The 16,478-nt window shown below is 50.8% G+C and overlaps 1 protein-coding gene across 6 annotated transcripts in view; it reads right to left on the reverse strand.

Moving 5' to 3' along the window:
* ADGRD2 (adhesion G protein-coupled receptor D2) overlaps positions 1 to 16,478 on the reverse strand; it is a 44,625-nt gene that overhangs the window by 25,077 nt on the left and 3,070 nt on the right. For 2 of the 6 annotated variants that reach the window (XM_064468545.1, XM_064468542.1), the window contains 6 exons: positions 13,698 to 16,355; positions 3,425 to 3,502; positions 3,274 to 3,337; positions 2,333 to 2,563; positions 919 to 1,572; positions 153 to 251 (listed from right to left, as the gene is read on the reverse strand). In XM_064468545.1, coding sequence (XP_064324615.1) covers positions 153 to 251; positions 919 to 1,572; positions 2,333 to 2,563; positions 3,274 to 3,337; positions 3,425 to 3,502; positions 13,698 to 13,790 — 1,219 coding nt within the window. In that variant the 5' untranslated portion in view covers positions 13,791 to 16,355. Of the gene's footprint in view, positions 1 to 152; positions 252 to 918; positions 1,573 to 2,332; positions 2,564 to 3,273; positions 3,338 to 3,424; positions 3,503 to 5,909; positions 6,112 to 13,697; positions 16,356 to 16,478 lie in introns of all 6 variants that reach the window. The other 4 variants (XM_064468547.1, XM_064468546.1, XM_064468544.1 and 1 more) reach the window with 4 other exon arrangements.

Here is a 16,478-nt window from a genome sequence, read left to right on the forward strand (position 1 = left end):
CAACTGAAGCAAAGCCACAGCTACAGCAGGTTTTCCATGCAATCTCTTCAGAGCAGACACGAGGCCTCTCCATCACTGGCCATCATCCTAGCTAGGATCTCCAGGAGTGAATACCGTGGAAGTAGTGAATAAATAAATAACAGATGCTGTACCCTTTCTGTAGCGACAGATAAAAGGCAAAGACTGCAAACAAGATGTGTAACTGAATCCACTGCTGCCAACTTCAAAAACTCGGCATTCCTCAACAGGCCCTGTGGAAACACACACAAACAGAAGGCCCAGGGCCCCCAGAGACACGCCATCCTCAGCAGGTATCATGTTTCCTGCAAGCAATCCACGAACCCCATTGAAGACAAAAGCTGTGGACTGCTCCTTAAGCAGCCCCAGAGCCAGAGCAGAGCAGGGACTGGGCTCAGAACCTGCTCCCGACCCGCCTGGCAAATCCTCTCCAGAAGGAACTCGGAGGAGGCGGCAGTGCCGTGTCCTGAGCTTGTGATTTATCAGTAATGTCACAGCAGTCTGGCGGAGAGGCTGACTCCCTCCTCCCAGTACAGCATTGAAGCACCGGCCGTGCAAACCCCAGGAAACAGCATCACTGACAAGTAAGCCATTTCTCTCAGTAGAAGAGAAAGCCTGTAATTAGCCCAGGACTTCTGAACGGCTGCCTATGTTAGGGTCGTTGCAGGGGTCTTCAGTGACCAAGGGTTTTGTGATGACTGTGCCTTTAAGTACGAGGTGTAAACTGCCCAGCCCAGCTCTGAATGTGTTCCTGCTTTCCTTCCCAAAGGAGAAGCATCATCCCACAAACTGCACCAAATTCCCTCTCTAAGGATGGGACTGGCTTCTCGGACTATGCCAGAGTGCTGACCCCCCGCTGCAGAAGGGAGCTGCTGAAGCAGTCAGGGGAATGAGACTTACCTGGGCAAAGAAACTGTGCGGTCACTTCCTGAATGGTCCTTTCAACCTCCAGAGCATTTGAGCTCCACCCAAACACAAGGTCTTGCTCTACCACCCAGCACGACCGAACTTTCTCTATCTGCTCTGCGCCGAGGACTTTCTGCCAGACGTGCAAGTCGGTGATGTTCCCACTGAAGGACTCTTTCGCCCTGAAGGTGCCCCCCAGGGAATCTTGATCCTGTCCAATTATGAAAGTCCCCTGGCCATAGATGGCCTGGGGGGCAGACGGCCCCACAGCACACAAACCGCTGGCAGATGCCCTCCTTTTACCGTCGGCATAGATGGCCCAGGTCCCGTTTTCCTGCTGCCAGGTCACGCAGAAGTGATGCCACTGTCCATCAGCACGGAACACGGGCAGGTATGGGGAATGGTGCCCGTGGACTATGAGAGCAAATCGAACAAAGCCTTCCTCGTCGACAAAGCCACGGAGCTGGAACTCGTTAATAAAAGCTGGCACAGCATAGGAGAAGATGGTAGCAATCTCCTGGGTCCTGGTGTCCCACTGGAGGTGGGCACAGGCTGTGACAGCAGGCAGCGCCGGGAAGTCAGAGAGCACCTTCACATATTTTGTGTCTGTTTTGTCTCTGAACACCAGGACTGGTACAACGTGGTCCCCTAGAAGGAGAAATTCCAGCCAGCATAAAGGAAGAAGCATGGGCCAAAGCCTGCTCATCATCTACTGGGATGAAACCACCATTTTCATTTGCCTCCCACTCAAGCTAAGAACTCATGGATGCTGCAGGCAAGGGCATCCTGTAAGCATGCAGCAAGGCTTCTCCTTCCCCTATGACTGGAGGGGATCAGGAAGGCAGGCAAGCTGAGTTTGCATCATTTCAGCAAGCGTAATTTCCAGAAACTTAGTTTTCTAGCAAATAGGATTGGAAACAATGAATATGGAAGGATGGTCCATGAATATGGATGCATGTTCCAAGCATCCCATGCTATAGCAACCAAGAGCATAGTCAAGTAAGACCTTTGAGGCATCTGCCATGTGGTGCCTTGCTGCTGGGGAATGCCTGTTCTCCTGGTCCTGCCTCTAACATCATTGCTCTGCAGGACCCACAGGTCATAATGGCGAGGCTGAGCAAAGCCAGACCTGCTTTACAGGGAGATGGTACAGGAGGACAGAGCAGAGGAGCCCCTTTGCAGCTCCCTCCTGTTGCAATGCATTAAAAAATCTTGACAGTGACCAGCTGATGTGCTGGGATCACTGTTGTTCATGCTGCCAGTTCCAGCTCATGCCTAGAGGTCCTAGGTGTTACCACAGCGACAATAAAAAACGAGCAGCAACTTTTCCAGTCAGATTAATTTTTCAGCATTAAAAACATCCAGCAGTGAACATGCCTTCACATAGTCCAAGCCCACTTATACTCACGTCTCCATTTTGGTTTGTGCAGGACACCATCCCTTTCATTTAGCCAGACAGAACCTCTGATGTGGTGGGACTGCAGCAGTTTGCTAAAGGAAGCTTGCTCACTCTCTTGGGGTTCAAAAAGCAGCTGAGCAAAGCGTTGCTCACAGTATCTGTCTGCGTGCCACCAGTCCAAAGCAGTGGCCACATATTCGTACATGTGTCTTGAGGTCTCAATCGTGACAGGAGCAAAACCTGGAGAGAGACACACACAGTGTGGAGAAACAGAAAGCTTCTCCAACCCTCTTTCATGCCACATACACTTACAGGGTCAGTCTCTTGCAGCATCCCCAGGCATTTACAAATACTGCCTGCTGCACCCCGGAGCAGCTACAGGCAGGAGATAATTTCTGTAACCAGCCCTCGGGATGTTCCGTGGGCACAGTGTGACAGAAAAATCCAGAATATATTGGACCTAAAATGAGGGACATCTGTGAGTCTGCTCACGAGACGAATCGCTGGCCTAGGGCTGGAGCGGGGCACGCTTCTGTGGGACACACGAAACCACTGTAAAAGCTCACTGTGGTACACCCAGGGGCTGCCCTCAGGGTAGTTTGTTCCAGGCAGTTATGTACAAGCAAATTTTCTCATTTTATCCCCACTTCCCAGCTCCTACCAGCTTCTGCGTTTGCAGATACAATTTGCAAGCACAAAATAATCTGTTTTGTTTGCAGTTACAGCAGCACAAAGACTAGCAGCTGAGCAGTACTTACCTGATTTTAGACAGTAATTTCACTGTTAGCCAAGCAAATGCTTAGCTATGAAAATATAATTTCAGGCACAAAACGGTATCACAAAAAGCTTCTTCACCTCTGTTTCTGCCACTGGACACCTTTTTATGCATTGTTTCTCTGTGCTGAATATTGCTTGCAAAAACATATGCAAGTGCTGATAAAAACACTAACCTTTAGAAGTCTGATTCTTGGCAAGGGCTGCAAAGGCAAAGAGACTCCTGGACAGACTACCAACCTGTTGGAGAGGATGTTTTGTGACATCCATGTAAAGTGTCAATGTTATCTCAAATACTCAAATTATAGAAATTACTATAAAACTCACCAGAAAGCTGAAGAACCAAGAATCAGGTCTCAAGTCTCTCCTAAACATGCTGACCAGCTGGAAAGCTTTCACCCTTTGCTAGAATAAACAAAATATTACTCAAGATGCATTGCAGAGCGAGAAGCATTCTGCAGAAAGCTAGTTCTCAGACAAGGCTGCTTTCCTCCAAAAGTCTTGAATCAAAAAAGAGAAAATGACTCCCTCTGAAATACCTGTCTTGGGCAGTATCCTACCAAAATAATTCTCAGTTCTTCTTAAAGAACTCAAGGTCTCAGTTTAACATTTGTTTCCAGGATACAAAATAATTATTCAAAAAACATATACAGATGTGCGATATTAATAGACAGGCAAGTTAGCAGAGCCTCTTTATCTGCATTAACTAAATAAAAAAGCCATCATAAATTGCATTGTTAAACAGTGTCACATCATTGGCAGCTTTTCTCCTTTTTTTTAATGCCCGCAAGAATACAGCAGCCGAACAGACCCTGCAGACCAGTAAATCCAGCCTCCGTGAGCAGTGCCTGAACAACAGCTCAGTACCACGGAGCCATCCTGGAGAGCTGCCCAACCTCAGGGCTCCGCCAGCGAGCCCCCGCCTCACCACCTCTGCACCGGTGGAAGGAAAGCCTGAGCGCATGGCCGTGTGAAATCTAGTAAAGTCATAGAGAAGGGTATGTAAAGATACAAACATGGAAACTGGTGATGTGATCTCCAATGCAAACAAGTCCTAAAGCTGTCTCTCGGCACTGACACTGCCAACCGTAAGTAATCTCTGTGCTCCCAGGGGGACTCTCCCATGTGCACAGTAAAAGCACACATTTAAGCACTCGGCTGCTAAGGGACTAAGGAGATCAGCTCTGAAGCCTGCGCTCTAAATATGTTCACAGTCAGTCTTCCCAAGTTCAGCAGTGACTTTATAAACACAGAACACAGCTCCAAGCACTCCAGGGAGAATTATGCTTGGCTCTGCGCTCATCTGATCGGTGAGCGACGGGAGCCACGGGCAGCTGCCCACGGAGCCCAGCGCTGCGCTGGCAGACGGGCACCCCAGCCTCCCGCTCCTTGACCTCTGCCTGCAGCCCCAGGTCTTCGCTTCTCCATGGAGGTCCCAGAACGTGCTACCACGGGAAGTCTGGAACATGGTTGTGGCAGAAAAATAAAGCAGCAGGGGAGTTACTAGTGACCCAGCTGGCAGCAAGGGTCTACTAGCATAATGGGGAGCCCTGGGGAAGGGGGCCAGCTCCAGCACAGCCACCGGCAGGACAAGCCTGAGAGCGGGGCTGGCCGTGGGGGCCAGTTGTGGGGCAGGGCATGGCTCTGGGTTTTGGCAGTGGTGATCCCAATGGAGATTGGGCTCCTGTGGTGGGTCCGCTCTGCTCCAAGGACATCCGCACCCCGCTCAGCTCCCCGCCCCACACACCGCACCCTGCTCTGCACCCCGCTCTGCACCCCGCTCCACACACTGCCCCGCACACCCCGCCCCGCACACCCCGCTCTGCACCCCGCTCCACACACTGCCCCGCACACCCCGCCCCGCACACCCCGCTCTGCACCCCGCCCCGCACACCCCGCCCCGCACACCCCGCCCCGCACACCCCGCTCTGCACCCCGCTCCACACACTGCCCCGCACACCCCGCCCCGCACACCCCGCCCCGCACACCCCGCTCTGCACCCCGCTCCACACACTGCCCCGCACACCCCGCCCCGCACACCCCGCCCCGCACACCCCGCTCTGCACCCCGCTCCACACACTGCCCCGCACACCCCGCCCCGCACACCCCGCTCCGCACCCCTGCTCCGCACCCCGCCCCGCACACCCCGCCCCGCACACCCCGCCCCGCACACCCCGCCCCGCACACCCCGCTCTGCACCCCGCTCCACACACTGCCCCGCACACCCCGCCCCGCACACCCCGCCCCGCACACCCCGCTCTGCACCCCGCTCCACACACTGCCCCGCACACCCCGCCCCGCACACCGTGTCTCGCACACCCCGCTCTGCACCCCTGCTCCGCACCCCGCCCCGCACCCCCCGCCCCGCACACCGTGTCTCGCACACCCCGCTCTGCACACCCTGCTTTGCACAGTGTGCCCTCCACACCATGCCCCGCACACCGTGCTCCGCATAGTGCGCCCCGCTCCGCACACCCCGCCCCGCACACCCCGCCCCGCTCCGCACCCCGCAGCCGCCCGGCAGCACGCCCAGCCGCCGAGCCTCCTCCGTGCCGGGCACCTCGCCCCCCGCGGCCCCGCTCCGCCCCGCACGGCCCCGCAGCTCCCCCGCCCCGCCAGCGCCGGGGCGCACCGGGGCGCGGCACGGAGGGGCAGCGGGAGCGGGTCCGCGGGGCGGTGCTGAGCTCGGGCCCCCCCAGCCCGCACCCCCAGCCCGCACCCCCAGCCCGGGACGGCTCCTCCAGCGCGCTCCGCTCCCGACGCCCTCGCCCCGGGTGACAGCAAAGCACTCGCAAGCCTCCCCCTCCGCAACCTGTGCCAGCAGCGTGGGGGATCTTCCCAGGCAATCACTTCTCCATGGAAGTCCCCGATAAAGCTTCCCAGGAAATCTGGCACGTGGTCTTGGCGGAAAGATCGGGCGGTGGGGGAGTTACCAGGGATCCTCGCAGCGGGAAGAGTCTGACATCTGCATGCTCAGGAGTGCGGGTGAAGAAGGTCAGCTCTAGAGGAGATGTCTAGGAGGACAAACAAAAGACGTGGGCTGACACAACGCGCCGGGGCAGGGCTGAAAGGCAGAGTCAGACCGGCAGGAGCTCTGCAGGGCACCTCCAGCGCGTCCCTCGTGATTTCTTCACCGAGCGGCTTCAGCGTTTTGGCATTTCCTCAAGCCCAGGCCCACGACAGCCTCTGGGAGGACGTGCGTGAGGGCTGGAGGGCCCAGGCCGCCTCCGTGGGCCAGCAGCGCTCCCTGCCTCGCAGGTCAGAGCTGCTCTTTTGGTCAGTGCCCACTCACTTTTGCTACAGCAACCAGCACACAGTTCCCACTCCTCCCCTCCAAGTGAATGCTTGAATCACACCATGGATTCACAGGCAACTGGCTTTTGTTCTTCAGGGTCTTCGTCCGGGAATGAAGGCAATTATCACGTCCCAGAGCCTCTGCACCCTGCAATAAATCTCTCACAGAAGAATGGACCTTGGAGGCAGCTGCTCTGGGCTGCTTAGTCACCGTGCCAGTTGGGAAACAGCCGGGCACTCACGGACGGTGCGGCACTGAGCACCAAAGGCTTGCGAAGCTGCATGGCAGCACCTGGAGAGGGCTCTGCAGCTCACTGCGGTTGGGCCAAAACTGGATCCTACTCCCTCGGTGATGGAGGGAGCAAAGGGTGTGAGGCAGAGCCCAAGGTTACACCAAAGACCTTCAGAGGAAAGGTGCAAAGTGTTTTCCAAACTTAGAGCTGGATTAGGTTTAATAAGACTTAGAGTCCCCCAGCAGATAGTAAACTATTTTCTTTATGCCTCTGTCTTAGAATTAAACACCTTTTGTAACAGCGCTAAATGCAGTTTTCTGATAGCGTTAGAAACGGAATGCAGCCCACAGCCTCCAGCAACGCTCCTCTGTTCTATAGCCATAAAACCAAACTATCCTCTGTGCACACGCAGAGAGGTGAGGACAAGTTTCCAGCGCTCATTGAATGCCACTGAGTTTCTAACCTCCCCCACACAAGTTCTGTCGATTTAAATGTGAATTAACTTCCATAATCACACACTGGACTTTCAAATAAGACTCGATGCTTTGGCTGGAATCAAGGACTGCTCTAGAGACTCTGGCAGAGCGCTTTGCTGGTGTTTCAAAGGAAAGGCAACAGCCAGCAAATGGAAGCTAATAATTGGCACTTCATTGTCCTTTCACCTAAAATCACACTTAAAAGGCCCCAGAAAGCACAGGCTCCTGGGCTGCTGAGCAAGCCCAGAAAGCGGGGTCCAGCGCCTGGGCTGCTGGATGCTTCCTTTGGACCTCTCAGCTCTCCGGAGGATTTCCTGCAGCCACAGGTGCACGTGGGCACTGCCATCTGTTCGCTCCTTGCCATGGCAGCAGAGTTGTCGCCACCAATGCTGGTAATTCGTTGTTGTATCGGCACCAATTCCCACAAAGCAAATACTCCAGCCAGTCAGCCGTCTCCTTAAGGCAACTGCAGTTCCCGAAGTCAGCCTCCATTCATACATCCCAAAATAAATTAGAAATAACAGAGTTCTTGGAGTTAAGAGATGTCCATCCAGTGCAAGAAGACCTTGGCACGCAGGCATATGACCTTGGGACAGTTAGATGGTAAAATCCGAATGTACTTTTAATGCCTGTAAATCTCTCTAATAAGCAGCTGAGCAAAGGGCAAATTGTGTTGTGCAGTTTGGGTGATGCTGTCACTCTGGGTTAGCTTATTTTTAAATAGGTTGCAATTCTGTTTACATGCCGTCAATTTAAAAAATCAGCTCAGGTGCATTTTAAGAAGTGTTATCCTTACCAGTTAGTAAACCCTGATCTGCCACCCTCAAGGCACGTCTTTCACACAACCCTTGGAAGAGCTTCCCAGCACATGGGCTAGCAACATGTTAATCTTTATAAATCAAATATTTGCCAAGTGGAGTAGAAAGCCATGTGGCTAAGCAAGATGCATTGAAAAATGGAACAAAGCGCTGTGCGTGTCAGAGATCACCAGGTCATGTTGCAAGCCCGTCCCTTGCAGAGTTATCCTTCAAAATAACATTTCCCTAGCCCAGCCATAGATGTTATTCTACTCCAGCATTTGTTTTTTTCCCACTTCTTACTGCACAAAGCTGACCCTCTTTCTGACCCAGCTCCTCCTCATGGAGTTTAATGTCACCCAAACTTACTTTGAATTAGATTCAGTTCTGAGCTGAGACAGGGCTTGCCAAGTGTTGACTTAGGAGGCATTGGTAAGAGAGATGCAGACTTGCCTCCCTCCCCCCTAGTACCGGGGCTGTGAAAGTATGTCCCACGCCTGGCGTATCTCAATTATTTTACACTTTCACACACCTGAAAATTTCACAAGCTGCTGTTTGGTGCTGATGCCTCACACCGATGCCAGCACTGCTTCTGCAGTTCAAAGCTTCCTTGGTACCCTTATTTATCTGCATGTGGATGTTTCTCTGCTTCTGCAAGGGATGCTTCTGTTGTAGGGTTTGGAAGGAATGGAAAGCACGGAGTCTCCATCCTAATAAACCATCTTCAACTGTCCAACTACTTATGATTCAGAAAGAAGAGCGAAGCAGTTACTGCTTCTGTCTTGGCTAATGCCGAGTGCCTGAACAGGGGCAGTTGGGCTGTTTGTGAGTGCACACGTAAGAATTTGAGCCTTCTGCTGCCTCCAATTCAGGCATTTCCTTCAGGAGCACAGACAGAGGCCAGATGTCTCTCACATGCAGAAACTAAAACTCCAAGCTGCCCCTACGGGGCCAAACCACTTCTGCTTTCCAGTTCCACCAAGAAAGCCTTCCACCAGATGCCATCCACCCCAGCATACGGGCATTGCAAACGGGCAGTTTGTTACTTCCACAAATAAAAGTGTGTGGCAGACTTAAGGCTGAGAACGGACAGTCTACCACTGAAACAGGAACAGGACTAATGGATTTCTGAGCGTGTTCTCAGCTTGCATATTTAACACATCACTGGAACAAGACACTCCCGTGCTAAAGCTCTTCTCCTTTTCCTTCCCACACCCTTGGGATTCCTGTGGGTGAAGAGGAACGGGAGCTTGCCGTCCCATGAACTCCAGCTGGCTGAATGTCTGCTGGCTTCTGCTCCTGCAGGACCTCCAGGTCAGCTCTCCAAAAAGAAGATTCATCAGTATTCAGGAAGCAATTAGCACTGCATTGCAGTGATCTGGTCATGGCACAACTTCCCGCCCTTCCAGCTGACAGGGAGACCTCAGTCCAGCACATCCCACGTCTGCCACTCCACGCAAGCTGTTAACACACGTTAGCACTCCCCCATGGATCAAGCTATCAGAAGCAGTGGTGCCTGGAAAAATCTGGACTACCCTTCCACCGCCTCTGGACAGTCACAGCATCACCACCTAACATCCAGGCACATATTACCCAGAAGACTGCTCTAGCTACGCAGCAACCGCTGGCCGGCCAAGCTAGCTAGCAGCAGTCATCACATGCACAATTTACCCTTTGGACTTTGGATCGTGGATGCAATTTCACATTCACAGCTCTGCAGGAGAGAGACAGGAGGACATGTGTTCAAGCTAATTCTTCAGGTTGCCAAACAAGCGTACTTATTCCGCACACTAAAGGTCCGCGCTGATTTGCTTTTATGGCCAGACACCTGCATGTTTGGCAATCCCATTATTTGTCTACTTCTCTCAATTTCCTCTCCCCCTCTCCTTTCAAGTCTGTCACATCAGGATTGACCAAACTTCCTGATGCTACAGGCTTCACGTCCAGAGTCTGGTACGTCAGGGATATGTCCCTCAGGAAGCTGAGGGGAGAGGGCACAAGTTCACAAGCAGAAAGAGCAATACCTGCCCAGGGGGACAGAGTGACCCAAGCACGTACATCTCACGAGCGCGTGCCGGCTCACCTCCTCGCGCAGCAAAACGCACCGTTCGCCCTGCAGCCCTCACCCCGCCGTGCCCCCGCTAGCACCAACGTGGCTTGCCTTCAGCACACGAGCCGCACCTCAACCGCTTGCAAATAGGAAGCTATGCAAGAGCTTTGCAGTGGATATCCGTGTCTCCTCTCCCTGTTTTGTGCACTGCTGAAAGTACAGTTTGGATCCTATCACTGAAGACCCACAGCAGACGTTACTTGCTGGCACATGACAATCATAAGTTATATGCCTGTGGAGATGGAACTGATAGCAAGGAAAAGACTTTCCTAATTTACCTCTCTGGGTTTCCTGATGCTTGCATGTTGGAAGAACTCCTGCACCAGCAGAAAAATAGTTTGAGACTTGCTGATCAATTTAGTTTATTCTAATAGTGCACTCTGAAACAGCTGAGGAGGTCAGCTGCTTCCCTTCCAGTTTCTATACTGGTCACAAGAAGCGGCCGAGACTACTTGTGTTGCTGCATTGATTTCAGGGCCTTTGTAGGGTTAGTAATTTGGGAGACTTTTAAACACTCAGAGTGCCAGGCATGGAGTATTGCCCAGGGCTTAGAATTTGCATTAGTTGGGTAAAAAAATCTGTTCCACAGACGCTGGTTCTTAGTCCTAGTCCTGGCTAAGCAATCCAGAACTCCCACTGCAGCTTCAGTGCACAGAACCCTGCTTGGGGTTAATTTCCTATGGTACACTGCTGACCGCTACAAGACATCTCAGTTGAGAAGAAAGTCTTTCCTCCACAACCCCAGGTTTATATTTCTAAGGCCAATGATCCTATTCCAGTGCTATTTTGCTTTCTAGACTTGTTTGTAGAGTTAGATTTAACCGGGGTTTTGTTTTGTTTCTTAAACGCCCCAAGTCTCGGTGAGGTTTGTTTCAACAATCTCTTGCGGACATGCCAGCCTTAATCTCGCTCTTCCAGGCCCTTCTTATTGTCTGGGATGAAAGCCCAACACAGAGCCTCCCCAGCTAATTGCCAGCTTTACGCTTCCCAATGACAGGTGTATTGTCTGGAGGAACAGACCCAATTGTGTCCCTGCGCAGTAGGGCATCAGCTGCTGGTATTAGAGAGCCTTTCAGGGGAGCTTGGGCACGGCTGGTTATTTAGTGCCATCATTTATAACAGAACTGTGTAGCCTAGAAACTTTTAAGAGAAAAAAATAGGACCTGCCTTTATTATTCATCTTTCTTTGTTTTTTCTCAAGCTAGTAACTACTCCTAAATCTCCCATCCTCCTACTGCAAGACAGGGCATTCGGTTGTGATCCTCTTTGAAACACTAAATCTCTCTGATATCCTTTTTCCATAGTTTTCTAACAAAAGGGTTTTGCTGGTTTAACCAGACACCCACTGTGGATCTACTTTACCCTGTAATCACAGCTAGCAAAAAGCTTGCAAACAGTTATTCCTGTGGGGTGTGTTCTGAAGCAACGGGGCTAGTCGATATGCATGGGCTCAGGTTCACAAACACCATGGAGAGGTGGTTTATGTCCTCCAGAGGTCCTGTGGAACAGCCCTGAAGCAGGGAGCTCGCTTTGGGGGACAGTGACTGCGCCTGCTTTACCAAGTAAAAGGAGGGGCTCTGGTGCTCAGGCGGAGTGAGGAAAGGCAGCAGCAAGACAGCTCCTGAGAGACGAGAGGAAAAAGTACAAGAGCAATATTAGACCCAGATTGCATCTGTCTTTCCCATTTTTCACATTAAAGGGTAAAGCTTTCCATACGCGACTGTTGCACAACAGCAGAGCTCCAGCCAGTACTGCAGCACCATGCGACCAGAAACGCAGCAGACCATTAAGCAGATGGCCCCAGTTCTCGCTGTAGGAACCTGGCAATAGAGAAACCATCTCTTTACGGGATTTAATCATGTCAGTCACAAGACAGGAGGGAGGGTCTGCAAACAACCGGCATAAGCAGTTCCACATCAGCTTACAGGAATACAGATGTTGAGTAAGAGGAAGCGTGTTGTGTCTGGCTGAGCCCTGGGTGCCCCTGCAGTTTTGGAGCAGTGTTTTGGTCAGACTGGCACAGGCATCTGCAAGGAGGCTTCCCCTTATTTCTGCTCTCTCCCACACCATGTAACATCAAGACGTGCATCCAATAACCGGTGCTGGGAGACCTGTGCCTACATGCCGGTATCATGCCAAGGAGCAGGAGCAGCCCTGAGGGACACAGTGGTCCCCTGGGGCCACGGCGCCTCCTTGGAGACCCTCCCTGGGCTGGCCATGGAGTCACAGCGCCTCCCTGCAGTATGTGCCCTTGCCCAGCGAAGCAGACCTACCTCCCCCAAAAGACTCTTTAAAATACCTTATGGCTATTTATACAAAGCAACAGTGAGTGGTGAGAAAAGTAATTATGGCTTTTATTGCTTAAAAAGGATGTGAGGCTCTGCTTCCACCAGGTGCAGAGTGAAGCTTTTCCCCAGTGCCAGATAATTAATCCTGTGAGGCTGGAATGACCAGTTCAGCAGTTGATCAGCTGCTGTCAGTATTTGAGCCACTCTCACTTCGACCTCTAGGATGTTCGGTGGTTCCTGTTGTGATCCCAGGGAAGACAAAAGTATTTTGGGTCCCATGGGATGAAATACAGACTCAGCTCCAAAGCAGTATTATGGGTTTATTATCACTTGTCCATTTGAATGAGACAGTTGGACACTTCCCTACTCATCAACTCTTCCCATCTTTGTCAGAATCATGACGTTAAGCTAGATTCCTGTCAGAGATACCAGTAATAAAGATTAAATGCGGATATTTAGGGCTATAGATTACAGGCCACAGAACTGTGAAATACACCCAGGTGTTACAATAGAAGCTCCACGCATTGCTTTGAAGCTCACAGAAGAGACCCATCTCCTCTAACACTGCCTTGGCTTTCCCTGCCCAAGGAGGAATGAAGGGGCAGGACTCGGCAATGAAAGCACAGAAAGAACCGAAGATTCACAGGACGTGTAACTGCTCCCTCAAGGACAAGTCACTGCTCAGATCAGGCCGTCACACACCCATGTCCTTCCGCCCCTTTTGGGTGCAATCCACGTGACTGTTTAGATTTTCTAGCCCAGTGTCAACTGTACTGTACTCACCTGCTTTCTGGAGGCAGCAATCTTGGTCCAGACCCACCCTTAGATTATGAAGGGACAATCTGCACATCAGGCATTCTCAGAGCTTGGAAGACCCCAGTCTAACAGCTCGCCCATTTCTAAGAGACTCCCTCCACTCTTCCCAGCCATCCCTAGTGTAGCTGAGCCCAACTGCAACACGTGAAAAGTGCTGAACCTGCTAGATGACACTGATATCCTCAGACAGGAGCAAGCAGGACCAGGGAAGCTGATCCACACACCCCTGCAAGAAGAGCAGCATCTGCAGCAAGTTTTTTCAAGAGCCAGGCATCACTCCCTACTTCCCTGCAGTTCTCTTCACACTGGATTGCGGTACCCCTGGCTGCCCGGCTCCCCATCACCCCAGTTTAAAATTGGGTCCTCGCTGCTCAGTATTCCCACTATATTTTTCCTCCCACCTCACTCACATTTAGTGGTATTCCTCAGTGCAAATAGGGGACACTTGCCCTGCAGTACGGCAGGTCACAGCTATAATACATATACAGCCTCTACATGCTGCTCCAAATGCGTCTGCAAATGTGAACACTTACAGGTTACCAACACCTATTTTTGGAAGTTTAGCCCGTTTTAATAACAGCTGTACCTCTGCAGTCATGTTCAGCCAGCTTAAATGCATATTCACAGTCCAGATGGAGACTCCGCACTTCACATCCCTTTTAATGACACGCAGCAGCATCTCAGAGAGCGGCACAGAGACGTCTTCGTACCTGAAACTCGCTTCCTCCTCTTCCAACTCATGTAGTTTTGCCAGTTTGTTCTGCCAGAACCTAAATAAAGCTGAAAACTTATTCCAACACTACCACAGAAGGGCTTTTGCAATTGTCAACAGAACACCAGAAATTCAGGCACTTCTCCTAAACAGTATTGACAAGTGATAGACAGTAGCATAATGATTTGAGTATCATAACGCTAGAAAATAGTGTAAGATCAGCACTGGACTGTCTCGAGTTTCTAGCATCCTATAGCATTTAGCAAAGGGCTCCCCGTGTATTTCATTTGCCCCCCTGGAGGGAGACAGACTATTTCTTACGTCTACACCTCTGCCAGCTCCTTTTCAGAAAATGGTTCTTTCAGAAGCTCTTGGGAACTCGCTTCACATTTCAGTGCATCACCCCCTGGACTGCGACACTAGCCTGCTCCCAGCTTCAACCTCTTCTTTCAGTTTTCAGAGTAATGAAAACACCCTCTGGTACCCAGGTCCACTCTCTATTTCCTGTAGTGAGTTTAAACACCTCAAATACATCTCCTGCTTTTGGAGGCCACAGCTGCACGACAAAGAAGATCCCTGAGAGATCACCTTCTGTCCCCACCCGGGCCATCACTTACTCGATTAGCTTTGTTTTAGCCACAGGTTGGTAAAGTTTTTGTCTATCTAGTTCCGATCTTGTCAGAATTGTATTTAAATTCTTCTGACAGATTCTTGGCCTGCAGTTTGTTAACAGATCGTTGTTGAGGCAAGATGTTTGAAATTAGAGTGGTTTTGAACAGGAGAGACACATGGTGCATTTATTCTCCAGTTCAGTGATTATCTGGCTCCACTCCTAACACAAGTTCACCTTGGGACAGTACAGGAGTTGCTGGCTAGTTTGGGAACTAGTGAGTGTGTTTGTTGGAATATGCACAAGACACAACCATGACCAGGGTTCAGGCATAACCGCAATATGTGCTTTCAGCTTCTGGACAATTTGCATTGCCTCTGGCCAGCTCTAAAGAAAATCAGTCCCATGCAGGGCTGGATGGTGACGGGCCCCAGTATATTCTCCCACGAGTTCTGCAGACAGACGTTGAGCGTAAGGGCAGTCAGCCATGCAGTTATCTGGACTTCATGCAGCAGAGGTACAAGTGTGGCTGCTCACAGCACAAGAAAGCATTTCCTAGGTTTCTCTAATTGAATGTCATTTCACATGCATGTGCCAGGGGTGATTTGCTTCCTTTCATTTTGAACAGTTGTAGGCACCAGTCCCAGAGCCACAAGCTACTGGGCACCACACTCCCACCAGCGCTATACTGGGACCCTTGCTGACTCTTACCTAACAGAGCTGCAGGCTTCACTGCCATACTACAGAGCGCTTGAGACTATCTCAGTGTGTGCAGCTGTTGGGCTGGCTGTGGCTACCAGGGTTGTCTGGCTGTCCTTTGAACACCATCAACAAACAGGTTTAGGTGCCACGTTACTCTATCAGAGAGTGCTGGAACGATGGGAACCCTCTGCCATCGCTCTATCGTGCTACATAAAACCAACCTTGTCTCTACAGGATCAAAAGCCTCATCTGCTAAGACCTTACTTTTTGCAACTCCTTTATTCTAGAGAGCAAAAGATTGACTGACGGTTTACACTTGTTACCCCGAAGAAACAGCATGTTTGTCTTTCATACTGCAAGAGCAGATGCAAGCTTCGTAGAGTTAAACGGTACTGAAGATCTTGTTGAAGATTCCAAGTTACCCAATGTCTCTTTAAATAAGGTCCAAGAATTTAAGATGTCATTTGGCACTCACACACACACAAAGCACTGAATACAAAACTGGGAATCCAGGCAGGGTATAAATGCAGACACTAAAATACCTGGGAATTTATACATTATGTACACACACATACTGTAAAGACACAGGCTTCAGCTTGAATGCCCACCTGTTGAGAAAAACACTAACATTCCTTGTATCCCAAGTAAGTTTTAAAAAATGTGTCTGGAGTGCTATTTAACTTCCCTGTCAGATGTCTTGTAGGATGATAAACCTGGATTGCAGCTTTGTTAAGGCTAGAAACAGACTCCAGGACTGCTTTAAAAAAATAAAGAGAAAAGTTTGCATTCTTCAGCACAGTTCATCATACCAGGTGAAGGTAAGCCTGAAAGTATGTAGCCCTGGATTTTCAAAGTGGGTATTTCAAACAGTGCAAAGATGACCTTCCTCATGCTAAACAGAAACTGCTGAACAGACCATTTGCTCTCTGTCAGGAGACCACGCAGGCACTCCTTTATATATTGGCCCAGAACCTTAAGAATTCATTTCAGTTGCCACTCTTTTCCCAGTGTGCTTTCTTCTAATACTTTTAAACTTACCAAGCTCTTCAGAACGGGACCATCACATTACATCTCTTCCAACCTAGTACAGTGGGTACCCAGTGATAGTGGTTATGTGCACCCACACGCTCCCCTTACTCCAGCACCTCTTCAGAGGAACACAGGGCAGTTGTCAGGGTTTAGTGGTCCTGCTAACAAGTGCACTTGAGGACTCTGAAGGACTGTAGAAAACATGAACAAGACATCTGTGTATACAGTGGAGAGCATCAACACAGAATGAAAGTTTTCAATACAATGGGCATGAAAAAGCCCATGTAAGATGTTCAGAAAAGATCTTATTCCTA

This window comes from Phalacrocorax carbo, chromosome 18 (assembly GCF_963921805.1).
Source record: "Phalacrocorax carbo chromosome 18, bPhaCar2.1, whole genome shotgun sequence".
Lineage (NCBI taxonomy): Eukaryota > Metazoa > Chordata > Aves > Suliformes > Phalacrocoracidae > Phalacrocorax > Phalacrocorax carbo.